This window comes from Cydia pomonella, chromosome 18, assembly GCF_033807575.1.
Source record: "Cydia pomonella isolate Wapato2018A chromosome 18, ilCydPomo1, whole genome shotgun sequence".
Classification (NCBI taxonomy): Eukaryota; Metazoa; Arthropoda; class Insecta; order Lepidoptera; family Tortricidae; genus Cydia; species Cydia pomonella.
In genome coordinates, this window is record NC_084720.1 from 17,309,325 (window position 1) to 17,331,523 (window position 22,199).

General features: G+C 41.1%; 1 protein-coding gene across 1 annotated transcript; it reads left to right on the forward strand.

Moving 5' to 3' along the window:
* Positions 1 to 1,030: 1,030 nt before the first annotated feature.
* Positions 1,031 to 19,963, forward strand: LOC133527917 (uncharacterized). Its single transcript, XM_061865114.1, has 10 exons — positions 1,031 to 1,588; positions 1,657 to 1,942; positions 7,615 to 8,019; positions 9,597 to 9,648; positions 10,278 to 10,432; positions 10,927 to 11,006; positions 11,561 to 11,681; positions 12,551 to 12,995; positions 13,635 to 15,678; positions 17,789 to 19,963. The coding sequence occupies exons 1-10, from the start codon at positions 1,526 to 1,528 to the stop codon at positions 18,314 to 18,316; spliced, it is 4,179 nt and encodes a 1,392-aa protein (XP_061721098.1). The 5' UTR covers positions 1,031 to 1,525; the 3' UTR covers positions 18,317 to 19,963.
* The last annotated feature ends 2,236 nt before the right edge of the window (positions 19,964 to 22,199 follow it).

A 22,199-nucleotide genomic window follows, 5' to 3' on the forward strand; every position in this document is an offset into this window, starting at 1 on the left:
AAATAATTTGTATTTGTACTAATTATTGGTAGGTACCAACTGTTGGTAGGTGCCAACTATTGGTATGTGTCAACTATTGGTATGTGCCAACTATTGGTAGGTGTCGACTATTGGTAGGTTTCTACTATTGGTACGAGTAACTACCAACTTACTAATTAAGTATGAATTTTCCCTTGTACAAAATGTCGCAACAAATGCACAAACATTTTTTTTTAATACATATGTATGGTAAAACATTGTAAGGTTTAGTCAAATTTAAATCTCATTCAATTTTTAAGATGATACGAGTGTGTGATATAAACTATCCTTTATGTACCCAACAGCTTACTTGCTGGTTGCTTGGACTGTCCCGAGTTTTCTATTGGATGATAAGCCTTCGTGCCTACATGTTTTAAATGTGCCGCTTTTTTCTACTGAAATGAAATGGCTTGACAGGCTATATATATCATTATTGTTTTTTTGATATATAATGTTCTTAGGTATAAGAAATATAATATCTTAGACTAGTCCTGTAAAGTTACATTTTGCGTATTGAATAAATTGAAATAAAGATGATCAAAAATATTTTATTAAACAAAAGTAGTTAATTGTAATTGAACAAAGATAAAAATTTTGATTACAAAATGTAAATAGTAGTTCAAAATTCAAAAATTGATTCTGCAAGTAGGTCTCAAGGGCTCTTTTACAAGTCAATACAACATTTATAGTAACATCATATAGTGACATGAAAAATACATAACAACATTTATAAATACAACAGCCAATACCTGGGTAAACATTACATTATAATAATCTTAAAATAAATAATTGGCGAAAAAAAGAGAAAAGTAACTTGGCGACATAGTAATAATAAGCATACGCGACATGACATTAAAGCTCTCCAAGGGGCCTCTACGTGTTGGATCTATATCCCCACGCAAGCCTATCAAAAGACCGGGATTTGTAGGCCCGTGACATCCAAATAAATAAAAAGCATAAGCCACAACAGCTGCCGCTGTCACTGTCACTGTCACACTTCCGCAAGACTGCAAGTCATAGATGGTAGGATCGTATAGATAGATGTGCTATCCCCGACAACATACCAAAATTTACGTAATTTGGTCGGATTATTTGTTGACCACCATAAACCATACTATTCAAATTAAGGTGGGGAATAAAAAAAATGAAACTGTGACAAGGACACACAATAATGGCACTTTCTCTGCTACTCCTATAGAAAGATAAATAAGACTATCCCGTTCGGTCATTTCTCCACCGCTCATGCCCAGTTATACTAGATTTATGCTTTTGTTATATTATCGCTCAGTCTGTTTGGGCTTTAAATGCACTGTATGCGCAAAGTTGGCGCCACTGTCGCGCAAAACGTAGTGATTATATTATATTATTATCTCTGGTGCAGTGCAACCGCAAGAGCATAAATATTTTGTCTTTGGCTTTGTGTAAACAATAGTTTGAATCGGGTACCTCGTGTTTATTTAATTAAGAAATGGTATTCAGCATATTTATTGCCTAACTAACGTAAGATATGTCGGGTTTCCTAGATGTCAAATATCCCTTTAAGTCGAATCTCGGCCTAAATCCTTTTAAGGTAAGTTTCAGTCACTTCGCATGTGATGAAAACATTGGTGTGACATTGATTTGTGTATAATTTTTTAGACGTGGAAGAGACAATGGTGCATATTGAGGCCGAGCCCGACGTGTGCGGGCGGCGGGTCGTTGGCGGTGTACTGCAGCGAGGCGGGGGCGTCGGCTGGGGCGGTGGAATTGCCTCCAGACAGCGTGGTACGGCGGGCGAAGTCCCGTAGTCGGCCCTTCGCTTTTGCTGTGTTTTCGGTGCAGGAGCCGCACAAACCGCGCATCCTGCTCGCGGCACAGACCCTGCAGGATGCCCAGCTCTGGATGGACAAGATCAGAGCCCTCTTGGACGGCAAACAATTACTGGGTGAGTACTCTACCTTCATTGTTTATTTTTATGCTGGTCAAAGTTCAATTCGAGTTGTAAAGATGTTGTAGCGTATATTTGAAAACATTTATGCTGAAATTACAAACATACTTTACACAAATGTATGTGTGGGTGTGATTGTAGTGAAAGTGATATTTGTTTACTAACATTACAAAAATATTTTTTATTAGAATTAAAATTGCAAATCTACAAATCACCTAGTACTCCACAGAATGTGCATGGTCCTAAAACCTACCAACGTCATTAGATTGTATGCTAATTCCAAGCATTTAAGAACATTACCATACAAATGTTTAACCATTGTCCAAGAGTCCAAGTGTGGAGTGTTGTGAGTTAAAGGCCTATGTGATGACGTTAGAAGTAGTTTATTGGGCTAAAATTTTAGCTAAAGATGGGTAGATAGATACACCATTAATTCGTTTGCCACAATACACATATATAAACAAAAAATAATAGAAACAATAGCAAAACCAAAATAAAATTAAATAAAGAACAAAAACCATCAATAAAAGGTAGGTTTGCTGTGTGTTTTGCAGCAAAACAAAAGGGTTCTGGCTCAGTAATATGCTTCACTGTTTTGGGTGGAGCACTGATAATACTGCTAAAACCCAGATCACAAACATACAAAATGATTGCTAACCTTCTTTACAAGATCTTTCTTTTTGGTTGATTTTGGTGCCTCTTTGCACTGTTTGTCTCCCTAGCCTCCCACCTCTATACTTTTCACACAACATTTGTTTCAAATATAACTCGTCTACAAACATTTCTGGAAAAACAATAGTAATGAATGCATTAGAAAGTACTTCTAATAGTCAAATGACCACTTAGCTATTTTTGACTCACTTAGCTAACCTTAAAGGGGGGGGGGGGGGGGGGGGGGTGTCAGATGATAGTTGTTTTCATAAATGCCTATTTCTCTATTTGTAAACAGATTCTTACAATTACACAGCTGAGCAGAGCACCTTAGGCTTAGATTACGCCTACCGTCTACATGGAAAACCGTTATTTGCTTCACAAATGCTGTTACATATTCGAGCGACAGATAGGCAGATAACATTTTTCGATGTTGGCAGTTGGCCCTCAGACCTTTAACTTAAAATACAACTGGTCAAGTCCAAACTGAACTTTGGACTACATTTGTTTTTGTTCCAATAATCTGATTTATTTGTCAATAACTATGCCAATTGCTGATAGTCACTTGTTTTTGCTGACAGCAGTGCTCCGTGTTCATGTCCATTTAGTATTTGTACATGTTTATGTAAACAGTTTTTGTTGTTAAACTGGTATATGCGGGTTAAGTGCAACACTCATGCATGTACTTGGAATGTTAGATAATGATGTGAGTAACATTGCTTGTATGATGAGTTAAACATTCCTGATTTAAATCAATGAACGCACTGATAACTTTCTGTGAATTTAAATATACTCCGTGTTCCGTTAAATTCGGGGTATGGCAAAGTTAAACTAAATGGCATACAAGTAATTAATTATTGCATATAGCGTTGTTGTAATATTACATTTAACTCAACCAAACAATTGAAAACTGTGACATATCAATGTCATTTCAAACATCAATTGCCCAAGACAGTGACTTATAGTATTTACGTTTACTAGCAAATGTATAAGTTCGTACTAAATACTAATCAATATGTAAATAGGCCCTAAAGCAAGTACTCGTAAGAGTCTTATCAGATAAAAACGAATTATTAATTATCTGAAATGGAATTAATTAGAATATCGGTGTCTTTAACCTTTTGAACACTTTCTCTCTGGCATAAAAATGTGGCATACACGCCGACATCACAACTAGTGAGAAACGAATTTAAACCTTATCTCTCAACAGTAAAATTGCTTTGACAGTGTCTGCCGTGACCTCTTTAGTGGTCGTTGGCGTGGCAGGCACGACAGCACACGACCACTTTAGTGGCTCTTGGCGTTCAAAGGGTTAAGAATGTTACTTGAACTCAGGAATGCACCCTTGAAATTAACGGAAATAAAAAACAAACGGTGTATGTTTACCACAGCAGTCTGTGTTTGAAAACAAACAACTTCCCAAGCCTAGGGCTCCAAAATGACTCCAAAATCTTAAAAAAATTATTGGCTATGTCCATCTCAATCACAATGCAAAAACATTAAAGACCAAAGCGCATCACAGATTCCAAACTTGTGCAAACTGGAACTCATTTGGCTATTCTTATTATATGTGTAGGATGAGCTGCTAAAGTTCCTAACAAATTACAAAATTTGAGTTCTATGGACACCCCACCACTGTTCCTCTTCAGTTGGTCCCACAATACTGAGGATCGTGACATCATGTCCATCTGTTGAAGACGGAAGTTCCTCCATAGGATTCTGTTCCTCGCCAAGCGCAAGGCCTCGTGCACCCACCACTGTTAGAGATAGACATACTCCTAGACAAATTTTAACTCTCCAAAGTTGTCAATATGCCAATATAATTTTAGTAATCTACAAGGTTTTCCAAAAAAATCCTATGATGATTCATTTGAAGACAAGTCACATTTCCCTTCCCGAAATTGCATTCTAATTTGAACCTTAAATCGGAAGGCTAAAGTTGAAATTCCTGGAAAACGGCTAAAGAAATTCAGCCGAGTCCTCATATAATCACACGTGTCATTTCCCATTTGCTTGTATCTATTTTAGCATTGTTAGCTAAATGCCTGCGTCTAATAATATCCAATGTAGGTATATCAGTGCAATGTGCATTATATAAGTAGTTGTGTAATATATCTGTTGATGTCAATAATGTGCTATTAATAATAAATAAAATACATAAATCTCTTTAAAATATGATTATAAAAGACGACCAGTTTGGCCTAGTGGATAGTGACCCCGCCTACGAAGCCGATGGTCCCGGGTTCAAATCCTGGTAAGGGCATTTATTCGTGTGATGAGCATGGATATTTGTTCCTGAGTCATGGGTGTTTACTATGTATTTAAGTATTTATAAATATTTATATATTATATATATCGTTGTCTAAGTACCATCAACACAAGCCTTATTGAGTTTACTGTGGGACTTGGTCAATTTGTGTAATAATGTCCTATCCCATCAAAAACAATACTTGTCAAAAAAACCAAGTCTCGCAACTCAGTTGTTCTGCGGTAAAAAGTTGTGAGATCTATGTAATACCAAGTCGGTTATTGATTTATTAAGTCTCTACTTAAGCGACTTTCTGTCTTAATACGTCCAGTCTCTAAGACCACGATCGTGGTCCATAACAATTGAAAATCAATTGTGTCTGGAATCTCCGTACTCGAAGCATTAAGTTGTTACGTAATAATTAACAGCATCTTATAGTGACGCATATCAATATTAAAATTCTTTAATGTTTTATATAAATATATTGAGACTTGGCCATCGCACTAAATAATTGAATTTTACATGTGTTTTCAGGCGATTGAATTTACACGTGTTTTCAGGCGTTATCTGGGGGCACGGAGATAATATTTATTTATTATTTATTTAAAAGCAGAGGCTCAAATATGGAAATACGAACCGCATAGTTGTGTAGTAAAATATAGATCCGGACGATAAAGTGCCAAAAATATGTATACACCTTAATATATGGGCAATATGGTCGTGTATACATATTTTTGGGTCTTTGTTCGTATCGATATTTTCAGACGTGACTGTGCTCACTGCGGTACATGGTTAAGCTATGCACTATCACAAACACGTATGTGACGTATTGAGAATTTTGCTTACTTTGTTTGATTAGCTCTTTATGCATTGGGGTTTTACTTTTAAGCCCGTCACAGACGGAGCGATAATATATATTAATATACCGTAAGATACCGACAGATATAGTATAGCTAAGCACCATTGATACAAAAATATATCGTAATATTCGTATTATACCAAGCTATATCGCAAGGTATCTTAAGATGCCTTGCTATAAGATATCTTTTAGTATATTATCGCTATTATAACGGGCTTTATTTCCGAGTCTTTCTTATTCATATTTCAATAATGATATGTAATCATAAATTAATACTGAGATTCGTAAAGTGGTGCAATACATTGTAACCGTAAATTTGATACTTTACATAAATGGCGCTGTACGGAGCTACACTTTTTAATTATACTGTATACAAATTAATTGTCAAACATTAGCATGTAATCGCCTATGAATTCAATTCAGAATGCGCCAATGCAATTTGGCAGGGACTTATACCGTATAGTCATAGAGAAATATAAGTAAAGAAAGAGTGGTAACTCCATACATCAGTTTTCTTACCAAAACGCGAGATATTTCGTAGTCGACATCTAGCGCCAAGTAGCGGAATTTATCAGTACTGCTAGTTGACTATAGATGTCGCGACCAAAGAAAACTCTATTGCTCAACAATTTTCTGCTAATATTTTAACCAGATTAACCGCAACTCTAATATTAGTTGTAAATTGTTTTGACAATACATTTTTCGTTAGTCGCGACACTTGTGACATCTGGTGTCAAGTAACGGTACTGATAAATGCACTACTTGACGTTAGCTATCGATTACGAAATAACTCGCGGTTTGGACTCCAGGGCTATAACCGCGAAAATCGAGGTTCGTCAATTGCGGGCATTTTTCCCTGTCACTCTAATTACGTCTTAGTGAGAGTAAAAGAGAAAGATCCCCGCAATTTGCGAAATTCGGTTTTCGCGGTAGGCCCCCAGGGCTATAACCGCGAAAATCGAGGTTCGTCAATTGCGGGTATTTTTCTCTGTCACTCTAATTACGTCTTCGCGTGAGTGAAAGAGAAAGATCCCCTAGAAGACCTGCTAGAATGAGTTGCGTTCTCGCACGCGACTCCATACGTATTTAGTATGATTTTAAGTATGGACTCGCGCAGGAGAACGCAACTCATGCTAGCTGGTCAATTGTCAAGTTTGTGACTACTACAATATTTTGCACATTTTTTCTCGTGCACTGTACGACGCACACTGTCTTACTGCTTAAATTGAACGAGACAGGTGTCCAGTTACCAACTAACGACCCCTGACTCATAGTTTTCATTAACCATGTTATGCAGTGGACATATGCATTCCAGTCATTAAGGCAATCATTTACCATTGTGAATCATTTCATTACGCTGGTTGTTTATTTTTGGGGGCAGTTTTGATAAGAATATTTAAACTATTTCTTCCTACATTATTTTTGTACTTTAATAGAGACAGTATATCTGACAGTTGAAGTACATTCCTATACAGATAAAATGCACAAAACTATCCCGTACAAAACGAATAGTTAAAAAAAGAAAATACGCATTACCCATACCAGAGAGATGAGTAATATTTTTTTATACAAATAGACCAAACTATGGGATAAAGCTTTGTGTCAGCCCTTTATTGGCAATTTACACTTAAAAGCAATCACAACGGCCATTTTCCATAGAAATTTGTTTACATTGAACCCATTTTCAATCTATCACTGAAACACAAACTAGTAAAATTATAATCTCTAAGTTCGGACGACGTCGAAACCATAGTTTATACACTGTCTAAAAAACCCTACAGACCACAGATAAAACGATTCTGTCTCGGACCAAACAGAAATATGTAGTATAATAGTTTGTCTTTCGATTTTGCTTTTTAAACCATCAAAACTGCCCTCAACTCTCAACCTCGCTTCATCTCATAATTCCAGGCTCCGTCCGCGACTCATTCTCAGTGACCATCATGAGCAGCTCGCTGTCCCGCAAGCTCTTGCTGTGCGGCGACGGGCAGCTCACCATCACCGCCGACGGGGTTGTCATCGCCCGCTCTCACGCCATACCTACGCTCGTACCGTGGAAACATGTCACAGATGTGCAGAGTGGTAGTGATAAGAATAGGATTGTTGTCGGAGTTAATAGGTTTGTGGTTTTTCTTGTGCACTTGGGCCCTCTGACTTTGTATGGAATCGGTGCGATATCAGTATTACTAACATTTATATCTTGTCAAAAACAGCGCGATTTTATACATCAAGCGATATACAAAGTCGCTGCAGAACCTGTTAGACGTGCGGATATTAAAATGACAGTCCTTTTGGACCGATTTTACTACCAAATCTGTTGACCGGTGAACCGTTGTATTGTGCAAATTGGATTGCATTGTATTATTTATGATTTGCATGCAATTGCTTTTTGTATATGGGCAATCAAACTGTCATTTTAGTGTCTGAGATATAAAAACAGGGCTAAAACTGCGAAAATCGAAGTTCGTAAATTGCGCGCGTCATTCCCTGTTACTCTTATTACGCCTTCATTGGAGTAAAAGAGAATGATCCCGCAATTTGCGAATTTCGCTTTTCGCGGTAGGCCCTCTGCGCTATCTTGGCTTGGAAGCGGGGTTGCGTTGCGCCTCGCCCCCATGCAGCTAGGTCTGAGATACTGCGTACTGTACCGGTTTTGGACCGACGGGTCTGGAGGGTTTTAGGTTGGGTTTGCATTGCACTTGTAGTGATAAATATAAACACATTTTTGCTGCCACTGGACTATTTTACGTAGACTTTACTAGTTCAAAAGGGTTCATAATATTTAATTTTATTACTCGACTTTACTATTTACGTTGAATCCACTCATTTTAATTTGTTATCGTATAAACTATAAAAGCGTTGATAAACGTAGTTATGTGCTCAATTCTCATTTTATTTTGTATTTTATGGTTTAATTCGACATTAACCAGTCAAAACTAATTAAATTTATTTTATCGCGTTGGTACAATGTACACAATATTACCGCAAACTATTGATCTAATAGATAATTCAGTTTCCTAGTAAACAACTTCTGGGAATTCTATAAATTATCTTCCTACAGTTGAGCATTAGACTTTAAACTTGTTAGTTTGTTTGCAAATACGTTGTCCGCTGACTATAAAATGTGGCTTTGGTAAATATTTTATATTATTAAAAGTAACTGGTTTCTTTAACAATTATTCAAAGTATAGGGTCATTGGTATTTTTCGCGCGTGTAATAAATTTTTTTCTCAAAAAATCACAATTTATTTATTGAGTTTGATACATATTTACTTTACCTACTTCTTGAGTAGAATATTGTAGCATATTCATAACAGAATGCTTGTCATATTTCATTCACTTTCATACGCTTTTACATAACATACTCATTTTACTTACTTGCATTTAGTTGTATTTATGAGGTGAGGTCAATACGGATAAGTGTAATATATGGGTAAGTGCGGCTGGCCGTCACATTGGGCCTGTTTACTTATTGATTAGTGTTTATTGCGAGTTCATACATTTATCAGTAAACGCAAGAAGCAAGTAGCAAATATATGATTCGTAAACGTATCGCATCACTCATGCGCAGGGTGCGCGGGAGCCACAACACCATCCTGAGGGTCATAAGTGAGAAAACGGACTGCCCCATTCTGGGACACTGGGTTCGAACGCATGCGCAAGTGCCGGGTGTTCCAGGGGGGGGGGGGGGGCAGATACTTAAACTAAATTATTATTGTTATTTATTACTTTTTTTGGCATGTACAATACTAACATACTCGTAGCTTAAGTGTTATGTAATTATTATTAATACTCACTCTATGGATTCTGTCTGAGATAAACGATTTTTTTTTTTAGTTATGATCTCGTAATAAACACTAACAATGTGTAAACGGGCCCCAATGTCGCACCAGCGCACCAGCCCCTATCGGGCCAGCCGCACTTGTCCCTATGCCACTCGTATTCGTATGACTGTACTTACCTTAGACTGATATTCAGAATTAGACAATTTTGAAAAAAAATGATGACAAAGTAACTCAATATTTCTTAGACTTATGCCATAACGCAGAAAAAATAAAAAAGGATGACGCCAGTTACCTCTGTCTAATTCCAATTATCAACTTACCTTATCTATCACAGTCTAATGTATTTTTGGTACAATTTCATGAAAATGTGTACTGACTTAGTCCAACCAATGAGTGAGGTTCCCTCAGTTCCCTGTCACTTTAACCAATAATCTTTCAACTCCCGCCTTCGCGATATCGCGTCACGCGATTTCATGCCAAATGTATATGAAACATTTAAAACGTCTAGACGATAGAGGTTATGCACGAACTTAAACTGTCGTGAGTCATTCTAACACTAAGCTAATTATACGTTTTACCGAACGTATTTTAGTCACTCGCGTCGCGCCACATGTTTGAGAGAGCCTAGGTCTCCATTTTCAACCACTAACAGTGCATTAAACCGTATAATAAGCCTAGTCAGGTTATTCTCATTTAAAAGTGCTGTGATTTGAGGAGTAGCTTTCATTTATTCAGATGGATGGTCTTGGCACGATTTACTTCGAAATCTACTATTTTTAAATCTTTCAGTGGTTTCCATAATGGCGGTTCGCTGACGCTGTCCAGCCCGCTGGCTATAGAAATAGCGACAGCGCTTAATAGAGACTCCGCAGGCCGAGCGAAGAACAACAAACGGCTGAGTAGGAGCGAGGGAGACTTGCGGGCTACTTCTGACGGAGACTTAGGTAAATAGTCTTTAATAATATGTCTTTTTAGCATGGCTCCGAACCCTTAACAAACAAATTTAAATCGAGCAGAAAGCATGAAACTTGGCGTGCAAGTTTATCCAGCAATTAAATAATTGGAAGTGCGAGCAAGCCGTCCAAGTGGTTGTTTCCTTTCCTCCCCCCACTTTTGTAATTCGAACTATAGTTTAATAATATATAAAATAGAACTTTGGGAACAAATCAAATTATTTTAGTAATTAACCGTGGCACGACGTCATATCGTGCCGTAGCACTTCTTCGTATCGTGCCATGACACGCCGTCGATCGTGCCACGACACGACGTCCAATCGTGTAATTGTGTTTAGGCCCGTATATACCTATCCAAATCCGATTTACAGTTTTTCATTAAGTCAGTAAGCTTCGTGGTCTATTAGTTTAAGTTACTCGGTTAAAAAGCTCTTTATCATGTCACAATTGTATAACATACTTATAAATAAATTCGACATGTGCAGGCGATACTCGACGCAGCAGTTGGTCTACTAGCGGACCAGCGGAGGTGGCGCTCGACGATACTGATCTAGTCATGATGAAGGTAAACCTAACAGGCACTGTTTAAATTACTTCGACACAATGTCCTTTATAGCGTTCTTAACATCCTAAGACCCACGGTCCTGTATAGTACTAATTAAGGTCAAAACGGATAAGATCGTCTATCAGGTAAGACTGTCTATGAGTACAAGCTCTTTCGTCGCTTCTAACTCTTGCGTTTGTACACATATTCCATTTACAGAAGGTCGGCAGAGAAGGAGCGAAGCTCTTCCTTTGTGACTGTGTCTGAGCAGGCGGGTCCACAACAGGGCGAGCATACGCGCGAGGCAATTTCCTTGCGCGCACAAACGGCCAGTGTAGACTTGCGTATGAAAATACCGTATGCGAGTGCCTGCAACTTACGTATACAAATACGAGAGTTTTTGTCTTACGTAGGTCTTCCCAGTTAAAAATGTTATACGTCGGTCTTTCCCACATTGACCTTACTTAAATGTAATTTGAACCATTTTCAACCAAACCGGACCATTTCCAATCAATAAATAATTGCGTAACATCAACTTTAGGTTGATTATTAAACATGATGTGTTGTGTGTGCAGGAAGCGCCTGGACAGGTGCAGTTATCTCGTTGCGCGGCGGCGGGGCACCTGGCGTCGCCGGCGCCGCGGCGCGTGGCGCGGCTGCAGGCGCACGCCGGGGACGACGGGTATGCCTGGCTCTGTCTGTAGTTGGACTAGGAGAGCAATACATGTGTGAAGGAGATGCCCACATAGGTGCAGTCAGTAGTCGCGGCTCGCGGCGCACGCCGGGGACGACGGGTAACTTGTAGTTGAACAAACACTTGGACTGGACGCAAGCGGCGCGCGGCCAACCAAAGCCGTTCATATTTTTACTCGGGACTTAATTTGCTGCGCACCGCTTGCGTCCAGTCCGCGGCCAAAGAGCACGAATTACTGTAATGCCAAATGTCTTCTAAAGCGTCGAACCTAAGGCATGTTCTACCCGTAACGATGTATTTCAAGGTGTCATAACTTTCTGCATTGACGCAACAATCCTACATGGAACTTGATCTCCAATGACAAAAACTTTCGATCGAAAGTGCGTAGCCAAGATGCCAATCGTTCACTCCGTGGCGAACGATACGGTAATCTCTATCTATCCCTCCTACGGATCGGCATCTTAGCTACGCACCCAATGCTGTGAATACAACCCCTATTATAATATAACACGCTATCGTAAACCTTATTGATATGCTCGAAAGTAAATTTTAAACTGGAAACTTGCGCAACTGTGGCTGTTTTTGGCGGTTAAGCCTTTTTAAGGAGGGAATATATTTTCCACCTGATTTTCAACTTTATTTCAAAATGATAGAGTACAATTTTCCATACTTTCTAACACCCTTGTGCCTTATAAGAGAAGATGTCTTATAATGAGTTGTTTTCTTATACTTCGTCAAGCGATACCTAGGACGTCCACAATTCGACCAGTTGGACCACCAAATTTTTTTTCTATTATAGCCTTTTGGTCGTGGCACCCAAATGCTGTTTATTTGCTTGACTTGTTTCTTCACTGCTGTGTTGTTAAATGATTTGGGTGCCCGCTTGCCAGTCGGCATCGGCCTCCTCCTGCCTTCTCCATTCGTTCCTGTCTCTGGCAACCCTGCTCCATGTCTTCCAAACCTGACCACCAAAATACACTCCTAACGCTGCCTGTAAATATTTCTTTAAAGATAATTTATTTCTCTTACAGTATGTCGGACCGCCGCTCCCTGCTGTCCGTGGCGTCCGGCATCTACGAGGAGATCCCCGAGCTGCCCGACCAGCTCTACACCAAGATGTCCCGCGACCAGCCCGCCGGGCCCGCGCCCAGCGGGACTAACAGTGACAAGTGCAGTGTGAAGTGTGCGACTAGTGTGGAACGTGTGTTGAGGCTGGAGGAGCCCACGTACGAGTCGGTGGCGGAGTGTGTGTATGCTACAATGAGGAGGACCGGGAAGAAGTACCCGCCGCCGCTGCCGCCAAGGTTGCCGTTCGGGTGAGTGTGTGTCCTGCCTGTAGTACGGTCACGTCTGAAAATATCGGTACGAAAAATGTGCCAAAAATATGTACACACGACTTTATTGCCCATATATTAAGGCAGTGTATACATATTTTTGGCACATTTTTCGTACCGATATTTTCAGACATAACTGTACTAATTACTTCAATGTAGCTGTGTTAATTTTAGCTTTATATCCTTTATATTGTTACCTAGCGCTATATATTGTAGATTTATCCGTAGGTAATCTAGTAATCTGTGGATGATGTTGTTGGTCTCACACTTTATTATTCTTTGTATTCTATTTCTGTGTCTAAACCTGTGTGTTACTGTTTTTTTGTCCCAAATAAAAATAAAAATAAAACTATTTTCAATAGCAACAGAGGCTACATTTCTTCTGTTAGGTTCAATAAAAAAAAACGTTTCTTTAACTATTGCTTTAATATTCAATTACCAATGTTTTCGTATGGTAGGCTTTAGGAGGATCTACGATAAAAAAATGTGACCAAAAGAGAAGTCAAACTATTGGTTCGCGTTTCGTTTTGATTACGGTAATTTGACAGTAATGCCAAAATTACAAAGCAGTACATAAGTATAGCATAGACAAGCTAAAGTAACAATTTTTTATTTTTGCAGCACAATGAAGCTTGGTGAATCCTGGAATTCTCGCATCAATACCGGGGATGCCGTGACGCGGCACAGCTCGCTGGGCTCCCTGCCGCGCTGCTGCAGCGTCAGCTCCACCTCCTCCGACTCTAAGACCAAGACCCTGCCCAAAGGAACCCGTCAGGTATGTATGCATGACCCTGGAACATCAACACTGGGCCTCGAGCACAGCTCGCTGGGCTCCCTGCCGCGCTGCTGCAGCGTCAGCTCCACCTACTCTGACTCCAAGACCAAGACGCTGCCCAAAGGAACCCGTCAGGTATGTATGCATGACCCTGGAACATCAACACTGGGCCTCGAGCACAGCTCGCTGGGCTCCCTGCCGCGCTGCTGCAGCGTCAGCTCCACCTACTCTGACTCCAAGACCAAGACGCTGCCCAAAGGAACCCGTCAGGTATGTATGCATGACCCTGGAACATCAACACTGGGCCTCGAGCACAGCTCGCTGGGCTCCCTGCCGCGCTGCTGCAGCGTCAGCTCCACCTACTCTGACTCCAAGACCAAGACGCTGCCCAAAGGAACCCGTCAGGTATGTATGCATGACCCTGGAACATCAACACTGGGCCTCGAGCACAGCTCGCTGGGCTCCCTGCCGCGCTGCTGCAGCGTCAGCTCCACCTCCTCCGACTCTAAGACCAAGACCCTGCCCAAAGGAACCCGTCAGGTATGTATGCATCACCCTGGAACATCAACACTGGGCTTCGAGCACAGCTCGCTGGGCTCCCTGCCGCGCTGCTGCAGCGTCAGCTCCACCTACTCTGACTCCAAGACCAAGACGCTGCCCAAAGGAACCCGTCAGGTATGTATGCATGACCCTGGAACATCAACACTGGGCCTCGAGCACAGCTCGCTGGGCTCCCTGCCGCGCTGCTGCAGCGTCAGCTCCACCTCCTCCGACTCTAAGACCAAGACCCTGCCCAAAGGAACCCGTCAGGTATGTATGCATGACCCTGGAACATCAACACTGGGCCTCGAGCACAGCTCGCTGGGCTCCCTGCCGCGCTGCTGCAGCGTCAGCTCCACCTACTCTGACTCCAAGACCAAGACGCTGCCCAAAGGAACCCGTCAGGTATGTATGCATGACCCTGGAACATCAACACTGGGCCTCGAGCACAGCTCGCTGGGCTCCCTGCCGCGCTGTTGCAGCGTCAGCTCCACCTACTCTGACTCCAAGACCAAGACGCTGCCCAAAGGAACCCGTCAGGTATGTATGCATGACCCTGGAACATCAACACTGGGCCTCGAGCACAGCTCGCTGGGCTCCCTGCCGCGCTGCTGCAGCGTCAGCTCCACCTACTCTGACTCCAAGACCAAGACGCTGCCCAAAGGAACCCGTCAGGTATGTATGCATGACCCTGGAACATCAACACTGGGCCTCGAGCACAGCTCGCTGGGCTCCCTGCCGCGCTGCTGCAGCGTCAGCTCCACCTACTCTGACTCCAAGACCAAGACGCTGCCCAAAGGAACCCGTCAGGTATGTATGCATGACCCTGGAACATCAACACTGGGCCTCGAGCACAGCTCGCTGGGCTCCCTGCCGCGCTGCTGCAGCGTCAGCTCCACCTACTCTGACTCCAAGACCAAGACGCTGCCCAAAGGAACCCGTCAGGTATGTATGCATGACCCTGGAACATCAACACTGGGCCTCGAGCACAGCTCGCTGGGCTCCCTGCCGCGCTGCTGCAGCGTCAGCTCCACCTCCTCCGACTCTAAGACCAAGACCCTGCCCAAAGGAACCCGTCAGGTATGTATGCATCACCCTGGAACATCAACACTGGGCCTCGAGCACAGCTCGCTGGGCTCCCTGCCGCGCTGCTGCAGCGTCAGCTCCACCTACTCTGACTCCAAGACCAAGACGCTGCCCAAAGGAACCCGTCAGGTATGTATGCATGACCCTGGAACATCAACACTGGGCCTCGAGCACAGCTCGCTGGGCTCCCTGCCGCGCTGCTGCAGCGTCAGCTCCACCTCCTCCGACTCTAAGACCAAGACCCTGCCCAAAGGAACCCGTCAGGTATGTATGCATGACCCTGGAACATCAACACTGGGCCTCGAGCACAGCTCGCTGGGCTCCCTGCCGCGCTGCTGCAGCGTCAGCTCCACCTACTCTGACTCCAAGACCAAGACGCTGCCCAAAGGAACCCGTCAGGTATGTATGCATGACCCTGGAACATCAACACTGGGCCTCGAGCACAGCTCGCTGGGCTCCCTGCCGCGCTGTTGCAGCGTCAGCTCCACCTACTCTGACTCCAAGACCAAGACGCTGCCCAAAGGAACCCGTCAGGTATGTATGCATGACCCTGGAACATCAACACTGGGCCTCGAGCACAGCTCGCTGGGCTCCCTGCCGCGCTGCTGCAGCGTCAGCTCCACCTACTCTGACTCCAAGACCAAGACGCTGCCCAAAGGAACCCGTCAGGTATGTATGCATGACCCTGGAACATCAACACTGGGCCTCGAGCACAGCTCGCTGGGGTCCCTGCCGCGCTGCTGCAGCGTCAGCTCCACCTACTCTGACTCCAAGACCAAGACGCTGCCCAAAGGAACCCGTCAGGTATGTATGCATGACCCTGGAACATCAACACTGGGCCTCGAGCACAGCTCGCTGGGCTCCCTGCCGCGCTGCTGCAGCGTCAGCTCCACCTACTCTGACTCCAAGACCAAGACGCTGCCCAAAGGAACCCGTCAGGTATGTATGCATGACCCTGGAACATCAACACTGGGCCTCGAGCACAGCTCGCTGGGCTCCCTGCCGCGCTGCTGCAGCGTCAGCTCCACCTCCTCCGACTTCAAGACTAAGACCCTCGCCATTGGAACCCGTCAGGTATATGCAGTATGGCCCTGGAAATTCAACCCCGAGCCGTGATGAGCCTGGCTCGCTAGGCTTCCTGTCCGTCTATCCTGACTCGTATCTGTGTTTCTCTGCGGAAGTCAGTGGTCTAATCTTCTACATAAAGGTCTCAAGAAACCATAACATACCGAGATACAAACTTCGGCCGGAGACTACTGAATTTTACAACCTAGTTTGTTTCGGCACGGCCGGAAGTTTCGGCCGTAACTTGATTTTAATGTTGAGACTTGGCGAAACCGTAAACGAAACTTAGGTTGGATATTATTATTCAGTTACAGAAACGGGACTTAATCGCGTATTGAGTTTCAAATGTACCTCCGACGTTTCGAGGACCGCGTTGTCCCCGTCGTCTCGGAGAAGACTGGCTAAAGATGACATCAACATTTTCAACAACATCATCTTCTTAAGTCCCGTTTTTATCTTATACCTTTAAACGAGCAATTCTTGTATATATATATTTCTGTGATCTCGGAAACGGCTCTAACGATTTCGCTGAAATTTGGTATATGGGGGTTTTTGGGGGTATACAATCTATCTAGATTAGTCTTATGTTTGGGAAAACGCGTGTTTTCGAGTTTTCATGCGTTTTTCTTTCGACGCAGAATATGGTCGCTAATTTCGTGTTGCCGGCCACTGTCCGTTTGGTCCAGCGGGTTAAGACGCGGACTGCTAAACGAGTGTTACGGGTTCGAATCTCGCCCGGTGACTAACTTTTTTTTTTTTATATGTTCAAGTTTATATATAATTTTTTAATTTTTATTGTTTTAGACAAGTTTAATTTAGTAAAAAAATGTAGTTAAGATTATCACCTATACACCACCATATTACAATAAATAGTTATAACCGAGCAAAGCTCGGTCGCCCAGGTATAATTTAATACTATGTAAAAATCGTAAAAGTTTAAATCAGTGTTTTAATACTATTCTGGTTAGGCAGTGTGGGTACTGTGAAAAATTATAACTGCTGGTTAACCTTATCTCCACAGGCATAAAACAAGGACTTAGGAATAATGGACTAAGTCTCGCAGTAAGCTCAATAAGGCTTGTGTTGTGGGTACTTAGACAACGATATATATAAATACTTAAATACACAGAATACGCCCATTGCCCAGGAACAAACATCCGTGTTCATCACACGAATAAATGCCTTTACCAGAATTTCAACCCGAGACCATCGGCTTCATAGGCAGGGTCACTACCCAAGTACCCACTAGGCCACACAGAGACAGGTCGTCAAAAAATACACATAAATAAAAACATACATTTAATTTCAGGCCTTCAGCGTGTTCCGGAAGCGCCTCAAGAGCGACTCCCGCATCATGTCTCCGAAGTCAGAAACCGCCAAAGAAAACAAAGACGTCGAAACCAAGAAAAAGAAGTTCGACTTCACCCCAACCCGGGACATCTTCAAAAACTTCAAAGTCAGCAGGAAGATGAAAAACTTAAAAATCGCCCCGGGGAGCTTATCCAAAGTCGGTGAGACCAAAAGCTGTGAGTTTTTGGATGAGACGGAGCATGTTACTACCGCTCGCTGCTCAAAATCAGTCGAATGTCTCGAACCTAACGATGAGTTTGATGATTTCGATGCAGATCTATCTTTAGAATTCAACGACGATTCCATATCCTCTCTCACCTTGCCTCAGGAGATCGTAGACTTGATATTGCGCAGTGAGCATATAAATAAGATTCGTCTAAAACATCAGATGAGTGAGAGCGACTACATGCCGATGTCTCCGATCTGTCCGCCGGCGCCCATCGAGCACCACTACATCGCCATGTCGCCGAGCACCAATCTCGCTTGAACACTGATTTGTTAGCCCTGAATCAATTACCATATCTTGTATGAAAAATCGTGAACTACAGTGTCATATATTTTGGTCATATTTGTCTACGTGACACCGTGCGCGTGGCGTTAAAAAGTAACACTTATTTTTTCACGTGGATAAAGTTATCCATTATACACCTGTACCTTTTCACACTTGTTTATATACCTAAACAGATTTTTCGTCTTTTAACGCCAGATATAGTCAACCTAGTTATGTTATCCCACCTTTTATAAAATTATATTCATTATAATTTATGTCATTCTAAAGGAGGACAATGACAAATGTTTGTTAAGTATACAGTAGGCGCTCGGTAATCCGGCGCTCGCCAATCCGGCAGTTAGTGTTTAAATGGCCCGCTCTAAAATCGAAGTTTACACAACCTAACGCCGGAGTACAGTACCCCTAGTTTAAATATTTTCGACAGTGAAACGTGACGTACGCGTTTGCGTTAAGTGTCATTTTGTATGAGATTTTTGACTTTCCAAAACGTCCCGCTTGGCGCGCTGTTCAAAAACCCATACAAAATAAGACTTAACGCAAACGCGTACGTCACGTTTCGCTATCGACTAAAATTACACTAGGGGTACTGAACGCTTACATTGTTCGGTAGTGCCATGTATTTGTTTTAATAAGGCAAAAGGGGAAATACCGGGCGCCAAATTACCAAGCGCCTACTGTAGATGAAAAATGTAGTTTAATAGTCAAAAAAATTCTTTAGCTTTTGTACAATATATGTTGATTCAGGGTTAAAATGTAGGCAGACGTAGCTAGTATCGCTAGCTCAGGTACGTGATATTTTTTAACACTTACTGTTAGAATTACGAGGTGGTATTAGAGTGATCTCATTTTAGAGTCAAACGGTGATGGTAGTCTGACGGTATGCTGAACAATTGTAAACCTTATTATAATGATATAAGCGTTTATATTGCTCACTAAAGTGTGCCTTCGTTTATGACGACTGTTCGGGCAGCTATTTGAGTTTAGAATAAACGCGGCCAGTTAGGCTTAAAATATTAATAATCGTAGTATAAGGCTGCTTCACTGTAGTTAAGGTTTCTTAATATTTAATATTTTGGTCCAAATTACACAGGTAAAAAGGTTCTGACCACAGCAGGAGCGATGGTTGATATTAACTTGACTGTTCCGAGTTGTACTCGGATCCTTTTAGACAATAGGGTTATTTCCATCTACAAATCTTAGGGCAGAATTGTATCCCAATAAATTCTTTTGGATTATAAGAACATGTTAAACTACTTTTAGGGGACCTGTAATGACCATATTTTTGTAAATATTGAATTTAAAATATCTTTTGGCACACGTCACGTGGCCAAACTCAAAACGTCTTTGAAGATTCTGATGACGTCACAACTCTCGGATTGACACTGTTGACAGTTAGGCGATAAACAACAAATGACAAGTGTCAGTTGACAGTTCGTATCTTCTACGTGTGTATGTAATTATGTGTCAAACCGTAAACTGTGACGTCACACAATTTTCAAAGAGTGTTTTGGGAGCGATAGCATCTGTCAAAATATATTTTGTTAATTTAACATATTTAAAGCCGTTTCTAGTATAAAAGTTGAATTTTAGGGTAACTTTTAGTTAATATAGAACGTAATACAAGCGTTTCAAAAAATTGGAAACAACCCTATTCTCCCGCTTTGTTACTTCTGCTGCTGACTGTACTCTTATTTGACATTTTTTATTATTGTATAACTTACTATACATAAACTGATAGTTGAGAGTATTAATTCTAAGTTAGTATCAGAGGCTGGAATTATTGTGGCATTTTTGGAGTGGCGCGGAGTTCTCATTTATCGACTTCCGATACACTGTAGAACACAAAATATTAAAAAATTATAATAGTTCATGCATATTTGAGCGTAAAAAATAGTCATTTTAAGCAAAAAGTATGGAAAAAAGATGGCTACTTATTTTTTTATAAGGAAACTAATGAAATATTTGTTAGCACTAAAACAGACTTCGCACGAAAAAAAAAACACGAAACTGAAGTAATTAAATGTGACACTATTAATTATAAAGTTTTCATTGTGTTTACTGCACATCTCTATTTGTCATTTTTAACTACTCAAAAGTTATCTGGAAGCGATTGCTCTTGAGCGCTTGTTATTTACATCTACTTTAAATATTTTTAATATGTTGTATTCTACATTGTATCGATATAGGTATATCGAAAGTCAATAAATATATAGTACCTAATGACAATTCAAACTGCCACGAGAATTCCGGCCTCTGGTTATTACATAAATTGATAGTCGAGAAGCTAAATACATTTCAAAATGGATCCAAAGAAATAAAAAATGGATTTGTTTATTTATACTAACTTACTGACTAGATAAGTAAATTTTATTGGCGGTTATACATTTCAAAATGGTGGTTATAATTAACCACGTGAAAAGTCAATAATAATAGTGTTCAATAATTCTAAGGAGCGAATTAGGATCACTTAGGAAAGTCAGGAGTACTAGCTATGCTGTGTAAATCAACCTAATCTGGCATCTAGGCTACAAAGAAAATGACGGCCATACATTGAGGTCATAGTCATGTTCTCACTCAGCTCTGGTAAAGTTGATCTCTAGACGAAACAGTATGGGAAAAGGTTGAAATGGACTTATCCATGTATCTGTTATATAAGGTAAACGACCTATACTTCATAAAGCTTTTAAAAAATGGAAATGTGTTTGCCATGATATTTTTCTAATACGATTTCAGCTTCACGATTTTTTTAGACTAACACTTATCATGTATAAGTTATTCTTCTTTTGAAATATGGCTTCAAAAATAAGCAAATTTTATTTCTAGTGCCTTTATAACTCCTATAAAATTCTCAACTCTTCAATAATTGAATCATGCTTTTTCTACCATTAGAGTTGCTCTCTCATATCTCTACCGAATTAACCGAGTCAACAGACTTATTTAGCTTTATATCTTCCTTAGCTCCTATTTTCGCAATGGTTGAGTAAGCTGTTTCAATAATTGAAAGAGATACTCATTTATCTATGCCAGATTAGGTTGATAAAATGTGTAGGATGTAGGGACGTAGAAATTTAAGTCCCCGGCAAACTAGGTCGAATTTCACCTCATACAAACGGAGTTTTGTTCTCATTCTAAAACTACGTGTTGGAGTGTAATGAAACTGCACATACAATGACTTGAGGTATATCTAGTCCTGTAATTAGTTTATATAGCTCCAGTTTATAAAACATATGAAATAGAGCAAAAAGTTTTGTATGTAAAACTGAAATGCGCTGTATTTTTTTAACTATGGTATCTGAAGCTACATAAACTAATTAGTGGACTAGATATACCTTATCCTATTGTAAGCACAAAGTTTCAGAGCAATCTAGCTAGTCGTTTTAAAGAGAACGTAACTACGTTTGTATGGAACCCGAGCTTAATACAGAAGGAATGGAATTCGTCAGAAATGTAGCAAGATTTGTATCGCATAATACAGCATTTATACGTTACTGTCCCTTAACCCTTTTCTAGGCCGCACCAATCTACAAGGTTTTCCCAAAAAATCCAAATATATTCCAATTAATCCAGCTTTGACGATTCATTTGAAGACAAGTAACATTGCCTGAAAGTGTAATCTAATTTGAACCTTAAATCGCAATGCTACAGTTGAAATTCTAATGGCTCGTATGTGGTCGATAAATCGTACTATGCCTGGAAAAAGGTTAAAACATTATTTCGGATCCCATGTAAAAATATGTTTTTATCACTGGGTGCTACACCTTGTGAACATTTTAAAGGGTTAAGGGTAGGTATTATAGTGAAGGTTAATGATGAGAATCGAATTTATGAATGTAGAAGTCAATCATATTGTTTAACGAGA

Coding starts and splice junctions, on each gene's coding strand:
- LOC133527917 (XM_061865114.1), top strand. CDS start 1,526: ATGTCGGGTTTCCTAGATGTCAAATATCCCTTTAAGTCGAATCTCGGC. Junction 9,649..10,277: donor TCCCTATGCCACTCGTATTC/GTATGACTGTAC, acceptor TAAATCTTTCAG/TGGTTTCCATAATGGCGGTT. Junction 12,996..13,634: donor CCGCCAAGGTTGCCGTTCGG/GTGAGTGTGTGT, acceptor TTATTTTTGCAG/CACAATGAAGCTTGGTGAAT.